General features: G+C 39.6%; 3 protein-coding genes across 3 annotated transcripts in view; 2 read left to right on the forward strand and 1 right to left on the reverse strand.

The window, feature by feature from the left end:
- Nucleotides 1-262: 262 nt before the first annotated feature.
- LOC139448071 (mediator of RNA polymerase II transcription subunit 11-like) lies at nt 263-9,366 on the reverse strand. The gene is made up of 3 exons (XM_071229577.1): nt 9,143-9,366; nt 5,701-5,841; nt 263-1,560 (listed from the first exon to the last, which is right to left on the reverse strand). The coding sequence occupies exons 1-3, from the start codon at nt 9,282-9,284 to the stop codon at nt 1,322-1,324; spliced, it is 522 nt and encodes a 173-aa protein (XP_071085678.1). The 5' UTR covers nt 9,285-9,366; the 3' UTR covers nt 263-1,321.
- Nucleotides 9,367-11,860: 2,494 nt separating this feature from the next.
- Nucleotides 11,861-13,265, forward strand: LOC139447684 (ADP-ribosylation factor 2). The gene has a single exon (XM_071229119.1). It carries the CDS (start codon nt 11,947-11,949, stop codon nt 12,493-12,495), a length of 549 nt encoding a protein of 182 aa, XP_071085220.1. The 5' UTR covers nt 11,861-11,946; the 3' UTR covers nt 12,496-13,265.
- Nucleotides 13,266-18,975: 5,710 nt separating this feature from the next.
- The window catches only part of LOC139447588 (gamma-tubulin complex component 3 homolog), a 49,190-nt gene continuing 44,740 nt past the window's right edge, over nt 18,976-23,425 (forward strand). The window contains exon 1 of the mRNA XM_071228995.1: nt 18,976-19,147. Coding sequence (XP_071085096.1) covers nt 19,063-19,147 — 85 coding nt within the window. The 5' untranslated portion in view covers nt 18,976-19,062. The remainder of the gene's footprint in view (nt 19,148-23,425) is intronic.

Raw genomic sequence — 23,425 nt, forward strand, 5'->3', positions numbered from 1 at the left:
AGATCCACACAATTGGGTTGTTGTTGGTTTGTTGTTTAACGCCGCACTCAGCAATATTCCAGCTATATGACGGCTGTCTGTAAATAATCGAGTCTGGACCGGACAATCCAGTGATTGATATCATGAGCATCGATCCACACAATTGGGATACGATGACATGCATCAACCAAGTCAGTCAGCCCGACCACCCAAACCAGTTAGTCGCCTCGTACGACAAGCATAGTCGCCTTTTACGGCAAGCATGGGTTGCTGAAGACCATTTCTTCCCAAGGTTCTGAGTCACTAGTACTTTCAAGTGAATGGGGTCGTAGATGTCTACCACTTTGGGATGTCCACAGCATAGGTATGGAAAAATATGATTACAATGGGGTGATGATGGATTTGAAGGCCTTGAGCAACAAAGGGACACAACTCTGCAAAGCATACTGCTTCTCCTAAGACGCCGCACTCAGCAATATCCCAGCTATATGACAGCAGTCTGTAAATAATCGAGTCTGGACTGACAATCCAGTGATTGACATCATGAGCATCGTGCCTCGCAATTGGGATACAATGACATGCATCAAACAGGTCAGCGAGTCTGACCACCCGATCCTGTTAGTCACCTCTTACGACAAGCATGGGTTCAGAAGTAAGACATCAGTACTTCCTGTTTTGGGAGTCTTATGCCTACTACCAATAGAGTTCAAACCAGAACGTAAAATTCTTCCACGATTCTTATGAAAGTTGCATATGCTATAAAAGGTCTTTTCTGGTTATAGAACATCCATATTTTGGAAACATATGGTCTTATCATCTGTCCTTATCAACCACTGCATGCAAAACACCCATATGAAAATAGTATGGACTCCAATATTGCTGTAACCTTGACCTTCATCAGTCGAACTTAAAACAGCAAGGTCAGGACAAGTCGTACAAGTAAAGATGACATAAATCGGCAATAAATTATACCACTTCATGATGACCTTAATAATAACCTTGACCTTTGATAGACATGCCACCGAAATCAGATTGACACTGTTTGCATGGCGTCGATGTTGCTTTGACCCAGTAGATCTGCCGATGTGGATGTTCTGTAGATCTTGTTTTGACGTTGTGAAACGGATGCTGTTGATGATGTTGGTGGGTCAATTTGTAGATGTTGTTTCAACACTATAGAACTGATGATGTTGACGCTGCGAACGGTGGCAGTGCAGCATGTCGTAGATGTTGCTTTTACGATATGGAACAGTCGATGTTGATGAGGGTGCGGCATGCGGTAGATGTTCCTTCTACACTATGGAACCGTTCCGATTGATGTAGTTGACGATGTTGCCCTGCCTCAGTGGAACTGATGTTGTGGATGAGGCATGGGGTGGGGCAGCTGCTGATGCTGCAGAGGGGGTGGAGGAAGATGCTCTGGCAAGGAATAGCTCCGGACCATCTGACCCTGCCTCTGTCGGAGATGCTCCATCCGGATCTTCTCCAGCTCGCCGAGTCGACTCTTGACGTGCTCCATCCGATGGTACGCCATCTGTAGGTCCTTCTGAGCAGAGTAGCAGGATCCCTCGTGCGGCTGACCTGATAACACATTTAATAACATTTCTCATTGCACTTTCAAACAATTATTAAAACATATGCTAATGCAACATTTGCCGGGATTAAGCATACTGAAACACTCACTACCCTTATCTCAAAAGCCTGTATTCTACTGACCCTCAACATAACTTTTTCGAACTTGCAATAATCACTACACATGTTTAGCCTCAGTAACTTAACAACACAGAGCAGAAGTACTCAAAGTCACCACTCCAGTCTGAAAGCCCACATCTTCCCGAGGCAAGAGAGTTAACTGACTTTAAAAGTACAGTTTCCAACCTTGCCGAACTAGGCTGGAATTCCTGGACTTGATCGTAGCGCCACCAGTGGCTATTACGAGTTATGTCCCTTCTAAGCCTCTCCTATGGACCAATCAAATTGTCCCTATGTCCCTCATATCACTTGCATTTGGTTCAAACAAAATGGCGGCCCAGTCAAGACGATCTGATTGATAATCAAAATCTATACTGCGAAAAAACGTGTCTTACATCGCGAGGTGCATCAAATCACACGAGCCCCTTTGATTAAATACATGAAAAATATCTGTTGATGACGAGTTGGCGGTGCACATGCTTTGGAAATCCTGCAATTGACCGAAATCTGCAGGACAGTTTACCGGATTTTGATTTCGTTCCGCGATTCTGATTGGACTATGCATTGACTCGTTTGTCCATTCAAAATGTAACTCCATAATACCAGCCTAGTTTGGCAAGGGTGGAAACTGGACTTTTAAAGTCAGTTGACTTCCTTGTTTCAGGAGTGAGTGAGTGAGTAAGGTTTTACGCTGCTTTCAGCAATATTCCAGCAATATCACGGTGGGGGACACCAGAAATGGGCTTCACACATTGTACCCATGTCGGGAATCGAACCCGGGTCTTTGGCGTGCAAGCGAACGCTTTAACCACTAGGCTACCCGACCGCCCCCCTTGCCTCCGGAAGATGCAAGGCTTATATTTCTGTACAGACCTTTATTTGTTATTTGAATGCATGCATCACATCACTGCAGCACAATTCAATCAACAAATAAAGGTCTGTACAGAAATATAAGCCTGCCATCTTCCCGAGGCAAATTGTGCTGCAGTGAAAACAGCACATATTGTCACCTGAAAACAGCATTTTGACGAAACTTATTTTAAAAAATTTGATATTATTGGTTTATGACAGAAGGGAGCAAACTACAGTGAAGATTATGAGCAACTCCAGGGTCCACTTGCACAAAGCTATCTTAGCGCTAAGTGAGTGAGTGAGTATTGTTTTACGCTGCTTTTAGCAATATTCAATCAATATCACAGCGGGGGACACCAGAAATGGGCTTCACACATGGTACCCATGTCGGGAAATGAACCCGGGTCTTCGGCGTGACGAGCGAACGCTTTAACCACTAGGCTACCCCGTCGCTGCTATAGCTGCAATAATGCACTGATTGGTTGAAAAACCTTAAATGGGATTTGATCTGAGTGTGTTTGTTTGTTGTTTATCGCCGCACTCTAAATTCTAAATTTTTTTACATACATAAAACCAGGCGAGTTCGGTGTGACGTCATCCTTTGTATAATGTGTCATCATATTCAAATGTGACACGTCATGTCATTATCAAAGGGCCGGTCGGGTAGCCGCGTGGTAAAAGCGTTGGCTCGTCACGCCAAAGACCCTAACCACTAGGCTACCTGACCGCCCCCTTAGTGCTAAGAATATTGTAAGCATATGTTAAAGTACGGGAGTTACAATTATCTTAGCGCTAAGATCGCTTTGTGAAAGTGGGACCAGAACCCAGATCAGCGGGGTCCTGACTAGGACATGGGTACCTACAGGACTACCCGGACCCGTGGTTAGTCACGAGATATATTGTTTAATGGAAAACATTCATGATAACTCACTTCATGGCCCAGACAAGTCACTCATGTTCGCATTTCTTTCAGACTATGCACCCATTCCTTCTAACTTTCATATGTTCAAACAAAGATAAACTTCAGTCAACTTCAGTGTATGCATGACCAGATCAGTTTATAAATCAGTTTATAAATATGTGAAATGCAAGTCACAACTGCAAAGCAATAGTATCAGTTATTACTATAATTCATAGCTTAGCAATTATAATTCCAGTTAGGGAAATTTTTACAGACAACATTCTTCAGACTTGGGGCCAAATATCGGCCTCTGAACAGGTCGCAGTAAAACAGGGTAAATGTTCTCTCTCTTATTTCCTATTTCTTTAGAAAATGTAAGAATAAGTCAAAAATCAAAAAGTGGCTAGTAAACAATTATCTAGGACGGAAAGTCAGAATTCCAGATAACTTTTTGAGCAATTGAGGTTTAACTTAGAGGTTTCTATTTTAATAGGGTGCTTTCTATACACACAAAGTTTACCCATGCTTTTACCAGACACAACACACTGCTTTCTATACACCCATAGTTTACCCATGCTTTTACCAGACACAACACACTGCTTTCTATACACCCCATAGTTTACCCATGCTTTTACCAGACACAACACACAGCTTTCTATACAGTACATAGTTTACCCATGCTCTTACCAGACACAACACACTGCTTTCTATACAGTACATAGTTTACCCATGCTTTTACCAGACACAACACACTGCTTTCTACACCCCATAGTTTACCCATGCTTTTACCAGACACAACACACTGCTTTCTATACACCCCATAGTTTACCAGACACAACATGCTGCTTTCTCTACACCCCATAGTTTACCCATGCTTTTACCAGACACAACACACTGCTTTCTCTACACCCATAGTTTACCCATGCTCTTACCAGATACAACACACTGCTTTCTATACACCCCATAGTTTACCCCTGCTTTTACCAGACACAACACACTGCTTTCTATACACCCATAGTTTACCCATGCTTTTACCAGATACAACACACTGCTTTCTATACACCCCATAGTTTACCAGACACAACATGCTGCTTTCTCTACACCCCATAGTTTACCCATGCTTTTACCAGACACAACACACTGCTTTCTATACACCCCATAGTTTACCCATGCTTTTACCAGACACAACACACTGCTTTCTATACACCCATAGTTTACCCATGTTTTTACCAGACACAACACACTGCTTTCTATACACCCCATAGTTTACCAGACACAACATGCTGCTTTCTCTACACCCCATAGTTTACCCATGCTTTTACCAGACACAACACACTGCTTTCTCTACACCCATAGTTTACCCATGCTCTTACCAGATACAACACACTGCTTTCTATACACCCCATAGTTTACCCCTGCTTTTACCAGACACAACACACTGCTTTCTATACACCCATAGTTTACCCATGCTTTTACCAGATACAACACACTGCTTTCTATACACCCATAGTTTACCCATGCTTTTACCAGACACAACACACTGCTTTCTACACCCCATAGTTTACCCATGCTTTTACCAGACACAACACACTGCTTTCTATACACCCCATAGTTTACCCATGCTTTTACCAGACACAACACACTGCTTTCTCTACACCCATACTTTACCCATGCTTTTACCAGACACAACACAGTGCTTTCTATACACCCCATAGTTTACCCATGCTTTTACCAGACACAACACACTGCTTTCTCTACACCCATAGTTTACCAGACACAACACACTGCTTTCTCTACACCCATAGTTTACCCATGCTTTTACCAGACACAACACACTGCTTTCTATACACCCCATAGTTTACCCATGCTTTTACCAGACACAACACACTGCTTTCTCTACACCCCATAGTTTACCCATGCTTTTACCAGACACAACACACTGCTTTCTATACACCCCATAGTTTACCCCTGCTTTTACCAGACACAACACACAGCTTTCTATACACCCCATAGTTTACCAGACACAACACACTGCTTTCTATACACCCCATAGTTTACCCCTGCATTTACCAGACACAACACACTGCTTTCTATACACCCATAGTTTACCCATACTTTTACCAGACACAACACACTGCTTTCTATACACCCCATAGTTTACCAATGCTTTTACCAGACACAACACACTGCTTTCTATACAATCTACACAATTGGGATACGATGACCTGTATCCAGATAAAGGTCTGGAACCAGAAATGTATTTTGGGTGGCCTTACCTGTGGACACCTGTGTGAGATAGTTTATCTGCAGCTGCATGCCGTTCTCTACTTCCTGTAGAGTCTTGAGGAAGCTGGTAGTATGACTTTCCGCCTGCTTCAGACTAGGTTTGTCCTTGGACAGTTCCTGCAGGGCTTGACCTGAAACATGGGGAACATGCTGTTACCATGGCAACATAAAAATCAAACTTTTCATATCACCTTGTCCTAAGTCTGTGACTTTAGTATGTGTGAGTGAGTGAGTTGGGTTTAACGCTGCTTTTAACAGTATTCCAGTTATATCACGGCGTGTCAGCTTAATGTGGGAGGAAAGCCTGAAGTGATGCAGGTCTCAGATGTTTACCACTTCGGTGAAACCCACGAGCACGAGTATGGTGCTGACATCTCTGGTAAAAGCATGGGTAAACTAGATGCGTATCATATCGTGATCTTCCTGTATCGTTGCAGCCCTAAAAGGTAGTAGTGAGTGAGTTGGGTTTAAGGCCGCTTTTAACAGCATTCCAGTTATAACCAGCTTAATGTGGGAGGAAAGCCTGAAGTGATGCAGGTCTTAGACGTTCATCACTTCGGTGAAACCCACGAGCACGGCTATGGTGCTGACAAACCTAGAAACATAATCGGGGCGAACCGGGATTCAAACCCACAATCATAGGTTTCTGGTATGCCAAAGGGACGCAACTCTGCACAGCGAATCACGGCGCCTTAGACGACTGGGCCACCCTTGCCCCATCCTAATGACAAAGTCAAGGGTTTTAACCAATGACCTTTAGTTTCCAGAGGAAATATGCACTAAACCATTGAGGTGGTTCCATTTGTTTGTTTAACGTCAGACTCAGCCAGGGTATTTAGAATGGAGCCATGATATTTAGATTTTGTTTGTTTGTTGTTTAACGCTGCACTCAGCAATGTTCTAGCTATATGACGGCGGTCTGTAAATAATCGAGTCTGGACCAGACAATCCAGTGATTGACATAATGATCATCGGTCCACGCAGTTGGGACACGATGACATACATCAACCAAGTCAGCGAGCCTGACCACCCGATCTCATTAATACAAGCATAGTCGCCTTTTACTACACCAGTCCTGCACCATGACTGTGGAATTTACATTTTTTAGGTACTTTTTTTTAATAAAAGCCTAGGCAAGTCTAGATCAAACTAACCAAGTCTAGTGTGAAAACAGCAGAAGAGGAAAGGTTCTTTCAAAGAAAAAATAAATAAATATTTTAAAGACTTTTCATTGACTAGGGGTTGGCCTACTGTTACTAATGCTTCGCAATTAAATTAATTCCAGACAGCAGGACTTATTAGTCTACTAAGTTGACAGTCCAGACCTTTGTCACACTTAAATACACTGCAAGTTTTCTGTGCTATATTAATATTGTGTTACATGCTACTCACAACATAAGTTTGAACCTTTTTCTCATTAACAAAATCTACCTAAAAATCCAGATGATTTGACATGCATGTTTTAGAAATTGACTGGCCAAGACCAAAACAGCACATCCCTCAAGCAGGTTGATATATAGAGAATCTCACCCTCGTGTCTTTTGATATTAAATATATCAACTAGAGTTGATAAAAGTGGAAAAATTCCGAGGCTTGCCGAGGATTTTTGCCACTTTTATCAACAAGTGTTGATATATTTGATATCAAAAGACACGAGGGTGAGATTTTGTTTATCATCCAAGATCATTCTTCCAACTTTTTCAATTTGTAGACAGTAATTAGCAGTGTCTTCAGTGTAAAAACACACAGCTTCAGTAGCAGAGCCATTAGAGATGTCATTTGATTGCGACGTCATGGTAACCAGTGATGTCACAATGGTCTGCAAAGCATTGTGATGTAATTTCATTGCAGCGATATCTACACTGTAGATATCACTTGATCTCATCCAAGCGATATCTTCCAGTTTTGGATGATAGATATCATTGGATGAAAGGTTTTGGATACCATACGTTTCAGCCTGGCATGTTTATCGCGATTACTCATGCTATAATGAGGGGTGTGGCATTGTATTGTAAATACTCAGATGATGGCTTGATTTTGAGATAAAGTTGTCTTTTATAAGTGTTCATGTGATTGGAGAGAAAACTATGAATGTTTCGTAAGCATCCACAAACACATATAACAAGAGATACGTAAAACACTGTTACATATACCTGGAATCTACATGCGAGGTGAAATGGGGTTTAACTTCGCCCCCAAGATACAGCCAAGTGCATGCAAGTATGTGTGTGTGGCTGCTTGTACTAGTCCGGACTGATGCCGATTTATAGTGCTAGCCCACTGAGATACCTTGCCACAGTTTAACATGAATACCCCACCCAGACACAGTATACTGACTCCGAACTGACCAGTCCTTGTTTTAGCCCCTTAATGCCAAGCGCCAGACAGGGTAACAACAAGTACCATCTTTTAACGTCTTTCAGCATTGTGCAGCCAGGGATTGAACCACAGACGTTCTACTCACCGGGCAGACGCTCTACCACAAGACCACGGAGAAGGTCCCCTAGGCTTTACACACAGGAAAACCTGTTCTGTGCATTCAGTTCCAAGTATGAAGTATCTAATCTACAGCAAGAATCCAATTTCCAAACACTGTACTATATTCACCATAAAAAGTACACTGATAACATAGAAAATTGACAAAGAGGAGCGCTTATTTAAACCATACATGAGTTAAATTTGTCTTCAGAAACAGAGCAGCAGTAAACAATCTTCGTTCAAATTTCGATGAAATAAAGCTTTTTGATAATGGATATAATATCTTGGGATCATTGGTAACTTCATACGTTTTCGGACAGCCAAAGACATTGTAAATACTCAGTTATGGCATGGTTTTCAGAGAAAGTAGTCTTTAAAAGTATATGAGACATTACAGTTAGTTCATGTGATTAGGGAGTATTTTGTTTGTTGTGTAACGTCACACTCAGCAATATTCTAGCTATAATATGATGGTGGTCTGTAAATAATAGTCTGGACCAGACAATCCAGTGGTTGACATCATGAGCATCGATCCACACATTTGGGATACGATGACATGCATCAACCATGTCAGCGAGCCTGGCCACGCGATCCCGTTAGCGGCCTCTTACAAGCATAGTTGGGATTAGAGAGAAAGCTAGAATTTAAGCATCAAAAACCCATAACAGGAGGCTTTATATCCATTCTGTGCTGCCAGTTTGTTAACAAAATATGTAGTATACACAACTATGGACTGGGGGTGGGGGAGTGGCTTATAATGCTTACGTACACCAGATTGATCAGCTCGAATAGGTAGGGGGCGCTTTATACGACAAATACGGTAGGTCCTCATTCGAGCATTGTTTACTAAACACCTATATTCCTAGAGCAGAGCACAAATCCCTAAACAAAGGCAACGATCGATTAAAAAAATATATCGACTGTTCCGTTTAGATGTCAACGTGGTTTCAGTACCCGCGCTCTGCAAGGATGAGGCAATGTCTCGTTCAATCCGCTCCAACTGTGCAAGCTTATCTCGGGGTCCTCCTCCCGCCATTGTTTCAAGCGCGGGTGTTTGCCCTGTAGGTGGCGCAAAATTGGGAGCGATATACGTCATCGTCTTTTCCTTGACTGGGCTTTCGTCTACACATACTTGTGAAGGAGCGTAAAGTTCACTGCATATACCAACATAAAACTAGTTAGTCACCTTCGCGGACAAAGATGTAGTATTTTCTTCACAACCACTCTTGGTAGGAACAGACAGCTGTGAGCATCTGTTGAATTACAGGTTATACACAAATAAAGATATTAAATTTGTATATGATTGGAGGGGCTAGAATAACAACATAGATAATGGCACACGGGTAGTGTTCCAGAAAATACGATTTTCTTCAATTTCATTATTTTCTATGCAATTTCATAAAGAAGATAAACCGCAAAGTTGTGTAATAAGTCACAAATATAATGCATAACTGAGAACGATTAAAATGGATGAATGACATTGTTACCCCGTAACAACAGAGTTGACTCAATTTGTACACGACCTTGATTATATTCGCAATAATATATTTCTTCGTGATTCTCAACACATATTCACCAATATTGACCAATTCTTTTTTAAAGTAAATATTGATCACTTTAATTTAAACACTGCACAAAAAGACTCCCGTCAACAAGAAACAAGAAATATTCTGTAGTAAAAACAGAACAATGTACATACAAATGTGAATTTTCATTCTTCACCGTGGTACCATAGTCAAAATAAAAATACCAAGATATAGATTAAGGTTAATTAGAGTTTTAACATTTGGATGCGTTCATTTTGTTCCAAAGAAAGCCCGGTTCTTTCCTACCAAAAGCATTGTGTAATTTTATACCCAGTTTTCTAACCATACTAAACACACTTAATAACAAAAGAATCAGCTGATATCTCAGACATAAACTTCATCTCATTTGAATCAGGTCACAGCGGCTCCAAAATGCGCCGTCGAAAAGGCACAGATGTCGCAAAACAAGATGTATATTTCCACATGCCTAAAAAATATATGGCAAATTGGATAATAAAACTCAGAGCGGCTAATTTGAGAGCGCGAGAACTACAGGAATGAATGCAGGGTTAGGTATATTTACCGAAATACGAGCCCTGGAGATATGGAGGATCGCATGTGAAGGGCGTTCACAGAGTTGTGATGACTTGTTAAAATATATTTCGGCTATTTTGAGTACAGACAATTCACTGTTATACCAGCGTCTGTAATGTAATTAAATGTTCCAGTGGTTTAATCAGTGTTACCAGGGTTAGAATCTAACAGTTTTATTCCACTGGTCCTTATAATGATAACATAAAGCAAAACCCTTAAATAGGGCAAATTTCTACTAGTCCTTATGATACCTTTACCATTGGGCAGTTTGGCAAGGACTATAGGACTACTGCCAATTTCTAACGCTGGTTACCCGACGACATGAGATGAGAATTCTTACAGATATCCAAACAGGCACGTTAAAATGGCTATATCTATGAAGCATTGATGAAAAGTTTATATATGTTTTAACAAATAATAAAACACGTTTCATGGAGGTTGAGCGGGTACCTGAACCAGGGTTATCTTCAGATTTGCCAGTTGTCTTTTAAATTTCTTCTTTATTTTGTTTAACGCCACGCAATATTCCAGGTACGTTACGACGGTCTGTAAACAGTCGAATCTGGGCCGCCATCCCTCTGATTGATTATGAAGCACCATACCCAGTCGCTACGTGGAATTAGGCCCCAAACACACAGTGTGTCCGAGCGTACCAATAAAGGGGCGGTCGGGTAGCCTAGTGGTTAAAGCGTTTGCTCGTCACGCCGAAGACCCGGGTTCGATTCCCGACATGGGTACAATGTGTGAAGCCCATGTCTGGTGTCCCCCGCCGTGATATTGCTGGAATATTGCTAAAAGCAGCGTAAAACAATACTCATTAATACTGTTAAAGTGTTGGCCCGGGTTCGGTCCCCATATGATGATGATGATGATGATATTACTACTAGCGCAGTACACAGATTATTGTGCGTTTCCGTGTCGTAAATATCACATATTAGGAATAAAATCTGTACAATAATACATATATTTTATTCCTAATATTTGATATGTGGAAACACACGAGTTACCATCTAATGTCATTCTTACAATAATCGATTTTGAATGCAGTTATTGAGTGAACCAAATAATTTACAGACATTTGACGAATAAATCTCCCCACCCAGATAATCAACCCAAATATAAACGTATTGGGAACGTTACTCAATCGTCTCTTAAGCAACGAATCAATTTTGGGAGATTAAATGAATCATTTATATATTTATATGATGGTGATGTCAATTTTATCGGATTGGTTTACCGCATCGATGACTGTCCTATATATGACAAAACGTTATATAAACTTGTTCTTCGCGCATACATAGACTTTCAATCTGCTCCACGGCGCATTTTCGTGCACAGTATTTTTGATTTTACAAAGAAGGGTCTCTGGAGTATAAATATTCAGTTATACAATAGCCGCTGTAAGCTTTTCATAATAAAATGTGTTTCCTTTCATTGAAATAGACTGAATCGTCGTTTGTTGTGGTTCGACAGACAATCGATTGACCGGTTATTATATGTGTTTTGTTGTTCAGAAACACGTATCAAGAACAGTAACTCTGTTCCGGAAACGCCTACGACCCAATTGCCACGTCCTCCATGTTTGCATCGATACGAAAGCGTTACTGAAGCAAATTCACCTGGAATAGGGGCATTAAGATGGGGAACATTTTCCAGAAAATGTTCCGTTCCTTAATGGGATTGAAAGACATGCGAATTCTCATGGTTGGACTCGATGCTGCCGGAAAAACCACTATTCTATACAAATTGAAGTTGGGAGAAATTGTGACAACAATCCCAACCATTGGTTTCAATGTTGAAACCGTTGAATACAAGAACATCAATTTCACGGTATGGGATGTAGGCGGTCAAGATAAGATCCGGCCGTTGTGGAGACATTATTATCAAAACACCCAGGGTCTTATTTTCGTTGTTGATAGCAATGACAGGGAGCGAATTTCCGAAGCCAGGGAAGAAATGAATAGAATGCTCAACGAGGACGAGCTCCGGGAAGCTATACTCCTCGTATTCAGCAACAAGCAAGATTTACCGAATGCGATGAATGCCGCAGAAATAACCGACAAGCTTGGACTCCACAGTTTGCGCAACCGCAAATGGTACATTCAAGCTACCTGTGCTACCAGTGGTGATGGCTTGTATGAAGGCCTAGACTGGTTGTCCAATACATTAAAGAATTCGAAAAAGTAAATCAAAGGAATGATGCTTGATAATGATTAGACATTTGTACACATGAAGAAAAACTGTGATGCAATGGGATGATCACCAGTGGATGACATTAGTAATATTCTACACAGTGCAAGAACAGTAAATACAAAGATCTAAACTTTGCTGTCCATTTTAGCCTTGTTCTCATCTCCTGTTTTTCTTTTGAAGTGGTGTTGTAGAGACTGGAATAATTATTTAGATTATACTGTAGTGTGCTCAATTTTCACTTTAGCATGAACGTCAACAATGTTAAGGGTGTTGCCCATCCTGTGTGATGGATTGTATGCCGGTTTAGTGTTAAAATACTTCTAGTATTTGTAATTCCAATAAATGGATTCCTTATGGCTCTGAAAGTTCTTGTACATTGTTTGTAAACATGTGTCGTCTATTGTAGACATTCAATCACTACATCTTGAATACTGTAATTATGACAATAACATTCTCATTTCCTTGAGAACGTTGGTTCCAATTATCACTATTGGGTCCAGTTATTTTACCTTCAAATCGTTGCAAATATTCATTTTGTTCACTCTTGGAAAGTTATGGAATATAATGAGTGTTGTCTCACTAAACAGATCGTCAATTCTTTCCATTGAGTTTTAGATGTATGTAATGTTCAATTGGATTGTGTTGTGGAACATACACTGGTAAATATTATGTAGACAGGTTTAAAAAATCCTTAATTTTATTCTTCATATGATTGTATTTCATGCTGATGTCTCGTTGTAAAACATTAAAAATATTCCATTTCATTTGGTCAATTATGTGCTTGTTTGTTTGGGTTTCTTATGCTATTAAAGGATTTAAGTGAGCTGATGTCACAGCGTATCATCCAGCTGTTTGACAATTGAGAGATAAACCTAATGTTTGTGTTTGGAGGTTTCAAATGGCGATTTGAAACATGTACATTTCATTTGAAATCCAACATGTTAGCATGTGGTTTGCTTTTGATAAATTTACAAGTTTTTAATCACTTCTAAACCTACAGATTGAACAAACAGCAGGTTTATTTCAATTTTATCAGCTCAGACGTGACAAACTAGACAAACAAATTATTGGTAGTAAGAAAAGTGAGTTATGAAATTTAGTTTACAATAAACTCTTAATAAGATTAAGGTACTGTGTCATTGTTTTTGTCCCAAATGTATGGCCATTTGTTAAAATCTTGTGACTACGGCAGCCATTTTGAAAATGTCATTCGGCCATTTCTGCATGTATCATAATGAAATAAGATATGCAGCAATATATATTTTTGACATCTTTTCTGAAACTAGAAGGCCCATGGAGCTGAAAATTCAAGACCTGTGGGGCTGGACATACAAGGCCTGTAGACATTAAATGATGTGTCTTGAAAGATTGATCACAAAATTCCGCTTCGATTTTGAACATGGCAATGGTTATTTCTTCCTATGTCAGGTGAGCTACAGTGCCTCCATTTTGTATTTGCTACCATTCAAACATAACCATGACAACTTGTCACATCTGAATGAATTATTAGCTCACCTGTCTGAACGTCAAGTGAGTTTGCTCATGTCATGCATATCATCTGAGCAACTACTGGACCACAGCAGCTTTATTGAAAAGCCTAAGTAAGGGTATTCTAGGCAGCCATTTGTGCTCAAAATGCATGGAAATCTGGAATTTGTTTACTCTGCATCAGACACTTAAAATTTTTACCTTTGACTTCAAGCTCAATTTTCTTATGGCCATTACTGACCGCCTCTGTGGTCTAGTGGTAGAGCATCTGCCTGGAGAGCAGAAGGTCCGGGGTTTGATCCCCGGCCGCATCATACCAAAAGACGTTAAAAGATGGTACTTGTTACCCTGTCTGGCGCTCGGCATTAAGGGGCTAAAACAAGGACTGGTCGGCTCGGAGTCAGTATACCGTGTCTGAATGGGGTATTCATGTTAAACTGCGGCATGGTATCTCAGTGAACTAGCACTATAAATCAACTAGCACTATAAATCAGCATCAGTCCGGACTAGTACATGCATGTCGTTATGTAAGTGCAATATTCTTGGACGCGACGTTTAACCCAATTTCATCTCACCTTCTGGCCATTACTCTGTGAAAATATAATGAAATTTGGTATGTGTGGTTAGTAGTGGGGCTGAACACACATTTTGACCTAAATTCTCTTAAAATGCATCCCACGCACTGTAAACATCTTTTCTCAGAAAGCACAGTTCCAGTGAAGATAATTAAGTTACGTAACTTTCATAAGTCCTGCTCCAGGTAGCAATATGTCGGAGACATATCTGCTGGTGGCAACATCTGTCTGTCCTGTCATATGTCCATGAGGTCAGTCAAGGACTTTCAAGGTCAATTTTCTAAAAGTGTAGGTGGTATGATTTATCTAGATGTCTCGGGCACATCATCTTACTGTGTTGGGTTGCCTCCCTTAGATGTAGCAGGATCTGGTGAGTGTTCAAACCCCAGATCCACCAAAGTTATGATCCTTGGCCTCTTAGTGCCATAGCAGTACTTGTGGTTTCGCCTGAATGACCGCCCTGCGTCACACCCCTTTGAAAGTCTAACATTTATACATTCAAACGTTTTATAGCTGAGCCAGTATAGTTAAAGTAAAGATAGCAACACTATTACTCATGTAGAGATATATTTAAAAAATAAATACACATTTTCAAAAGGAGAATTGCAAATCACAAAACTGTACCCCTCCTTTTAAATAGAAACTCTATCAGTGTTTGCATTTGTTCGACAAGCTTTGATTTGGTTTTTTACTGCTATGTGATATAGCTGCAATAAGTGAGTTAGTGAGTATGAATTTACGCCGCCTTTAGCAATATTCCAGAAATATCACGGCGGGGGACACCAGAAATGGGCTTCACACATTGTACCCATGTCGGGAATCGAACCTGGGTCTTCGGCATGAAGAGCGAACGCTTTAACCACTAGGCTACCCGACCGCCCCTATAGCTGCAATAAACACCAATGCACTCTGATTGGTTGAAAAACCTTAAATGGGCTTTGGTCTGAGTTTGTTGGTTTGTTGTTTAACGCTGCACTCAGCAATATTCAGCTATATGATGGCGGTCTGTATATATTTGATTCAGGACCAGACAATCCAGTGATTGACATCATGAGCATCGATCCACACAGTTGGGATACGATGACATGCATCAACCAAGTCAGCGAGTGAGCACCCGATCCCTTTAGTCGCCTCTTATGACAAGCATAGTCGTCTTTTACGGCAAGCATGGGTTTCTGAAGACCTATTCTTCCCCGGATCTTCACGGGTCCCTGAGATTGTCAGTTGAATGATCCTCGTCAGCCATTACTGGTGTTTGGAATTGGTTGGAAACTCATGATTGATGATTGATCGAAATTAATCAGGTGGTGTATTTTGGCTGTTTTTCAAACACATGTACTAACTTCACCACTTATGGGCCTCAATTTAAGGAACTTGATTTAACTTGTACCAGGTGCATGTTGACATGAAAACTTAGTTGCCCCAGGCAAAACCAAGCTGCACCCTTGTCCCATAAATTTATCAAAGTTGATAAACAGTTGCATAAACTAGTCCAAATAAGTAAAATCTCAGATCTATGATGATTGTGTCATGTGTCATGAATTACACACAACACAGGGATTAGCTATGTAGTATGGTAAATACTGAAAAATGCAACCAAATATTTATGTCTACTTGCACCAAGTGCATTCATCACAATCCTTTGCAGAGCATTGTGACATCATTGTTACCATGACGCCACAATCAAATGACATCAATAATGGCTCTGCTACTGAAGCTGTTAGCAGTACTTTACACTTAAGACACTGCTTATTAATGTTTACAAACTAAAAAAGTTGGAATAATGATGTTGGATAATATATTTGATATCACAAGACCCTCGGATGAGATTCTCTCTATATAAAGGTAAATACCACATCTTCATAACTCAAGAAATTATCAGTTAAAAGGAGAGCTGCTGTTGAACAATTGAGCTTGCAAGTGTAGAATTCTACAGTAAGGGGTTGAGTCACTTGGTCAGATATACCAATGTGATATAAAATTAAATTTAAAATCTGGTTAATAAAGGGAGTGAAGAAACCATGTGACTTGTCATTTGAAAAAAATCTTTGCTTATATTTTTCCCCCAACCAACAATGTTCTAAAACACATAACCTAAAATAACAGTATTTCAAATTTTAGATTTTGTTAACCAATGACTTGGTTTTGAAAAAGAGATCAGTAGTCTAAATGATTGCTATGAATGTCCTGACATTGTTTGTTTAGTGATGTCTTGTTTCAGTGATAAGTTCCTCCTCATTCTAGTAACCGAGCTATTTGTTGTTTGTCAGCCATTGTCCCTGCATTTAAACTCGCAATTATATGTAACACCACACACTTTATATTTTTCGTTTCACGTGCCAACTGCCTCTATTAAAAAGCAGCTGGTCCAAGAAATAAATGGAACATGAAAATATTTATTTTTAATTTGTATCCTGATAATTATATAGATCCTCTTAATCAATATAAAATTTATATCTAAATTCCATGTCTACATCACTATCAGGGAGTCAAGAAGCCAGCTGCAGTTTTACCAGCAGAAAAAATAAAAATAAATAAATAAATAAATAAATAAATAAATAAATAAATAAATAAATAAATAAATAAATAAATTCTTTTTAAATAAATAGCTATTTAATTTTATTTCAACCAACCTTGCATGGAAAAGCTGGAATAAATCTGTGACACATAAAATTTGAAAAGTGCGGCTAAATTGTCAACTTCTGTTTCCTGTGTGAGCATCCTTTCTTAAGTGTTTAGCTGCTTCTACATGGGGCAATCTCTCCAACCCAAGGTCACGGGAGTGTGTACGAGTCAGCTGAAGAAGACCTGCGAAGATTCTAGTCAGAATACAGCGTTAGAAAGTGGCGCTAGTCCTGTAGTCCTTGCCAAACTGCCCAATGGTTAATGTATCATAAGGATGGGTAGAAATTTGCCCTTTTTAAGGGTTTTGCCCTATGTTATTCTTATAAGGACTAGTGGACTAAACATGTTCGTGTCAGGTCTTCAGCAACCTATGCTTGCCATGAAAGGAAACTAAGCTTGTTAGAGGTGACTAACGGGATCAGGAAGTCAGGCCGACTTGTCATCGTATCCCTATTGCATGGATCGATGCTCTTGATGTCAATTACCGGATTGTCTGGTCCAAACTCGATTATTTACAGACTGACGTCATATAGCTGGATTATTGCAGAGTGCGGCGTTAAACAACAAACAATACTTCAGGGTCTTGTTAACCCATACACTATATTCCTCCATCAGCATATCTACAAAAGGCCATTATAAGATGGATAAATGTGGTGTATATATATAGTAGGGCTGGGATGGGTAACTCGGGTACTCGGGTCGGGTGGGTCCTGAGTAGGACCAGGGTACCCACATGACTACCCGGACCCGTGGTTAGTCACGTGACATACTGTTTAATGACATTAACAATAAAACTCAATGGTTACACTACAAGTATAGTTGATGTTCACATTTCTTTCTCACTATGCAAGCATTCGTTCTGACTTGTATATGTTCAAGTAAGGATAAAGCGTCTATCAACTGCAGATTATACATGATCAGATTGTTTTATACATGTATCTAAATAGTTTTTGCCAGGGCTGCGGTAAAACAATTCCCATTCGGACATTTTGTACCCAACTCTTGAGATCTATAGCGGGTATCCGGGTAGGGCCGGGTAATAGGGTGGCGGGTACCCGGGTAGTAAATTTGGACTCGTCCCAGCACTAATTTATAGTGTATTCCATGGTGATCGTCCCCAGCAACCTACGTTTGTCACACAAGGTGATATTAATGGGTCGGGTGGTCAGCCTCGATGACTTGGTCGATTGCATGTCATACACTAAAATAATCATCTGTTGATTATAATATCAATCAGATCTCTGGTCCAGATTTAATCCTTTACATGCACAGGTCATGCTGCTAGAATATTGCTAAGTCTGGCGTAAACAAGAACAAAACTTTACATTGGGATCCCTTCCCCCCATACCTGTGGATGATGTTCACCCAACCACAACCACTGGGTTATGAAATAGTTGTCTTTCTTCATCACTTGGGGAAAATTGAGTCTACCCTGTAGGCATGGGACTAATGAGGGACCCTTTAAGACTGTAATTTTATTAAGCACATGCGACCCCCTGAATACTCTAGATCTACCCTTCCCCGAACCTAAAATTTGAGGATTCGACCTCAGTTTGAGAAATCGTCATCGTGGATATATATGCAATGTTTAGTTTGGTATTCAAATCAAACGAAAAGTGAACCTACATTTGTGAGTAATGAATCAATAAACTATTATAGGATATATTTAATGTTAATTATAATTATAGTCCACACTGTATCAAAATAACAGGCCTACTAAGCATGAATACGAAACTAACCGTAAATACGAAAATATCTAGCTTTACTTAATTTGCAGTATGGCGGGATCTCGAAAGGAAAAGTTATGCTTGGATATCTAATTGTGTTGACATACAGTTGCTGGGATATTTGTTAAGTTTTATACAGCACAACCATGAGTACCAGACACAGCGGTGATGTAAATTCGCCGTCGGCGATGCTGCAGCGGCTGTGTTGTAAAGTTACGGGGCTGTCAGACGGTAGGTAGACATGCAGAATCTTGCTTGACTGACTTTTGACATATTTTGACATCTAGCTGATCTGGACATCAACCTTTCTTAGATTCGACCAACAGTATACAGGTAACAGTTTCTTGTTTGTCTCATGCGCAGATACATAAAATGATCCCCTGACAGCAAAATTAATCAGCTGGTAATCTGTCGATTGTGCATTTGGCCTAAATTAAAGTTTTGATGTGAGGGCATATCCCCAAAACCCTCACTAGAAATCTGTTCAATATGTTGAATATCCATAGCCTTTGTGACATTAAAAGTATGTGTGAAGTGTACGCAATACATAGCTTTTCCCTCGGACAACATGACTGGTTGGTAAAATGACCGCGAAACTCAAGTTCATTTAAGAATTAAGAAGTCACATACTGTTTCTTTGGATGTATGCCTAGATCTAAACAAAAGTTTATTTGGTATGTGTGACGTCATGTTTACACTGACAACCATACAACAACCAGCTATATCGCGGAATAAAATAATTCCTCCAAAAGAGAGGTGACATGAGCATATTAATGCACAACTTGCTCTTCAGAAGCATCTTACGCAACACATGTATTCAAATAATATCACCATTAGATGGGATAGGTCTGTTAAGAACTATCTCAGTAAGTCAGTCACAATGACAGACCGTCGTAATACATTTGCATCAACATGATCAAGTACAAGACGCCAAAATGGCCAACACGATAAACGTGACAGGAGAGATTTTGGAAGTTGTTAATGAACCTGTGGCGGTTACATGTTTAAGTCATCACTGATCAATTGGCCGATCATTGAAAAGTGATTAAAGATGTGCCAAATAGACACTAAGGTACATTCATAGATTGCTGTAGGCTGTCAATGTCAGCCTAGACACGGATCATGTCGATACTACGATAGTTTGGATGTGCATTTCTTTGTTTTGTTCACTAGGATCGGTCATAGCAAGGATATTCGTGAACAATTGTGCTGTTAAACTCTGACATTTCTCAGTGTAAACATGCTGAAGGGTCTAAATGACCCGAAAGAACGCTTCTATATATATTCGTGCTAGGGAATTCCCAGGGTTTCCCCAAGGAATGTGGAACAAGTCGGTCAGTGTATGTCATTTCAAGAACATGGTCTCGTGAAAAACGTATGAATGGCAAATTGTGTCATTCATACACTTATGAACGTCAATTTCGCGGTCAGGTGACTGACCTCTCATCAAATTAAGGAGCCGTATATCATGTAAACTTCAAATTAAAAAAATATAAGTATATGAATAACACACTTTAACAATCAGATTTTACATAAGACTCTATTCTTGAAATGACGTAAACACTGCCTCCAAATTCTTGGGTAACACTTGGGAATAACCTAGCATGAAAAAATACAGAAAAGTTGTTTCTTATCATTTAGACGCTATTATCTTCAACTGCATACCCAGGGTTGAATGACCTTCACTTTAACCCATCCTAGTGAACACAATGAAGAAATGATGTCCAACGTATTGGTCCTGTATTCCTGTTTACCGGTAATTACCAGTTTTTTCCGGTAAAATTAGACTTGGACCGGTAATTCATCTGTCTGCCAGTCCCTGCTGACCGGCAAATAAAGTACCTAATAAATCCTGTTGTTGAACAAAACATTGGTGATATTCATATAAGTATATTTTTCAAACGAAGTCAGCTTGTTTGTTACCATCAGGGTTTCCCCTTGTCTATTTTTAGTGCAAGGGAATAATATTTCGCTTTGCATCTAGGTTAAATATTTTTTTGAAGCGACTTTGTGTCAAAATATTAATAAAAAAGAGAAAAATGTAACTGAACTTTGTGTGAATGATGTGTAGATCTAACTAAGTTACTTTAGAGTTTAACTGAACATAGGGTCGAAAGAATTAGAAGCAGGTCATTTATATATGTGTTTTTTTATTTGTTTAAAGCTGGGACTGACAAAAATTAGGGGGTACCGGTAATTTTTAGAGTTGCCAGTACACCAGGACTGTCAGTTTCAAAAACCAAGGTTCCAAAAACACTGATTGGTACACCTACAGAATACCAGAAACCGTATTTTATTTGATGCTAGTAACCATGGTAACAGGGTTGATGACACAGAAATGTGCATCCAGTATAGAATGGAAGCAGAAAAGAAGTGCATTGTATCCCGAGCGACTCACAATAATATTCATTGCACCAAATTCTTGACACAAAATATATAGGCCATGTAAGTAAAGTACAGCGACAGAAACTAACTCTTTTAGCACACGCGTCCTTGTAATGATAACATATAGCAAAACTCTTAAAAAGGGCACATTTCTACTAGTCCTTATGATACCTTTACTATTGGGCATTTTGGCAATGACTATAGGACTAGTGCCAATTTCTAATACAGTAATTATCAAATCTCTCAGTACCAGCTAGAGCTAGTGGTGTCGGAGCTCTTGGAATGCAGTATTGTATTCAACGTAATAAGCGCCCCGCTCTAATAAGCGCCCACAGCGATATTTGCTAATATATTGGCTAGTGAACAATCCCAATTAGCATGATTAGCCCCCTTCCGATTGATTAATGTAGACAAGACTTATTTATTCGTGTATAATATGCACTCGTGTTTTATATGCACCCTTAATTATGGGCAATTAAATTCTGGAGAAATATATCTGTTGAGTATGATACACATTCGTTTCTTTTGTATCATTTCAGGCTGTCAGCATAAACCACGAAATTTACGATCTTTCAGCTCTGTTTTTTCTCTCACCAAAATTATATTCTAATAAGAGCCCCCATTTCTAAATTTGAGAGCGCCCCAGGCGCTATTATGTCGAATACGGTATATAAATTTTTATATTTTGTCTAGAAATAATGTATTTTGATTATTATAACTACTATTTAAATACTTTTACCTGTGACAATAAAATTGTGGACTGATTGAAGAATTTCCAGGTGGGTGCGTCACTGAATGAATAACTACAGATTTCAGATTGTATCCATATGTGTAAAAATACACATTATTCTAATATTTGCATAGTCCCTGTCAGTATGATCGTGTCGAACATTTTTGACATCCTGTAAGTGGAAGCAGCGTTAGAAATTGGCACTAGTCACATAGTCCCAATCTGCCCAATAGTTAAGGCATCATAAAACTAGTAGAAATTGGCCCTTTTTAATGGTTTTGCTATATATGTTATCATTATGAGAACTAGTGGATGAAGACTGTGTTTCTAACACTGTGAAGTAAGGTTGGTTGGTTTGTTGCAGGGGTAGAAACTAACATATTTAGTCCACTAGTCCTTATAATGGTAACATATAGCAAATCCTTTAAAAATGGCAAATTTCTATTATTCCTTATCATACCTTAACTATTGTGCAGTTTGGCAAGGTCTACAGGACTAGTGCCAGTTTCTAATGCTGTTGTTGTTTAATGCCGCACTCCAGCTATATGACGGCGGTCTGTAAATAATCGAGTCTGGACCAGACAATCCAGTGATTAATATCATGAACATCAAATCAAGTCAGCGAGCCTGACCACCCGATCCTGTTAGTTGCCTTTTACGACAAACATAGTCGCCTTTTACAGCAAGCATGGGTTGCTGAAGACCTATTCTACTCTGGGATCTTCACTGGTCGGGAAGTAAGGGTATTATGATGCACTCAATGACTGAGAGGTAGTTCCGGACAGACTTTTCTCATCAAATGGTGATAGTATTTTAATCTATTTGTTGTAACCAAACTACATTTGGGCCGCACTCTATGAAGGTTCATACTCCAGTGAACTCTCACAAAGTGAAAGTCAGTTCTACATGTTATCACGTTTAACATTATGAATGTTGTTGCAAGCTCCACTGCTCATTCTGTTTAGCCCATATTCTATGAATGGTTCATACTTCATCGAACACACATAAACTGAAAGTCAATTTTAGTGCAATTATTCTACATCAACAATGAAAATCTTGAACATTTTGTCATCATGAAATTAATACTAAAAATGCACTTGCGCTCATAAATAAAGTGAAACATTTTACTTCAACATATTCACGTTTATTGTCATGTCAGGCTCACAGCACATGGCCAGAAACAACTATATATATAAACATGATAACAGTGCTGTAATATGAGTGCTATATTAGACTGTGCATCTCACAAAGTTCAGTGTTAGTGTGTTCTCTTTGTTTACACAAGTTCATCCGACAGTTATGACAGTCGCCAAGATTGTGTGATGGCCTCTTTGTTCTCGGTAACCTTGTCAAATAATCTTATAATGACAAGCACGCCACTCCTCGCCCATGTA

Source organism: Haliotis cracherodii, unplaced genomic scaffold (assembly GCF_022045235.1).
Source record: "Haliotis cracherodii isolate W230 unplaced genomic scaffold, xgHalCrac1.p SCAF_7, whole genome shotgun sequence".
In the NCBI taxonomy this organism is placed as follows: domain Eukaryota; kingdom Metazoa; phylum Mollusca; class Gastropoda; order Lepetellida; family Haliotidae; genus Haliotis; species Haliotis cracherodii.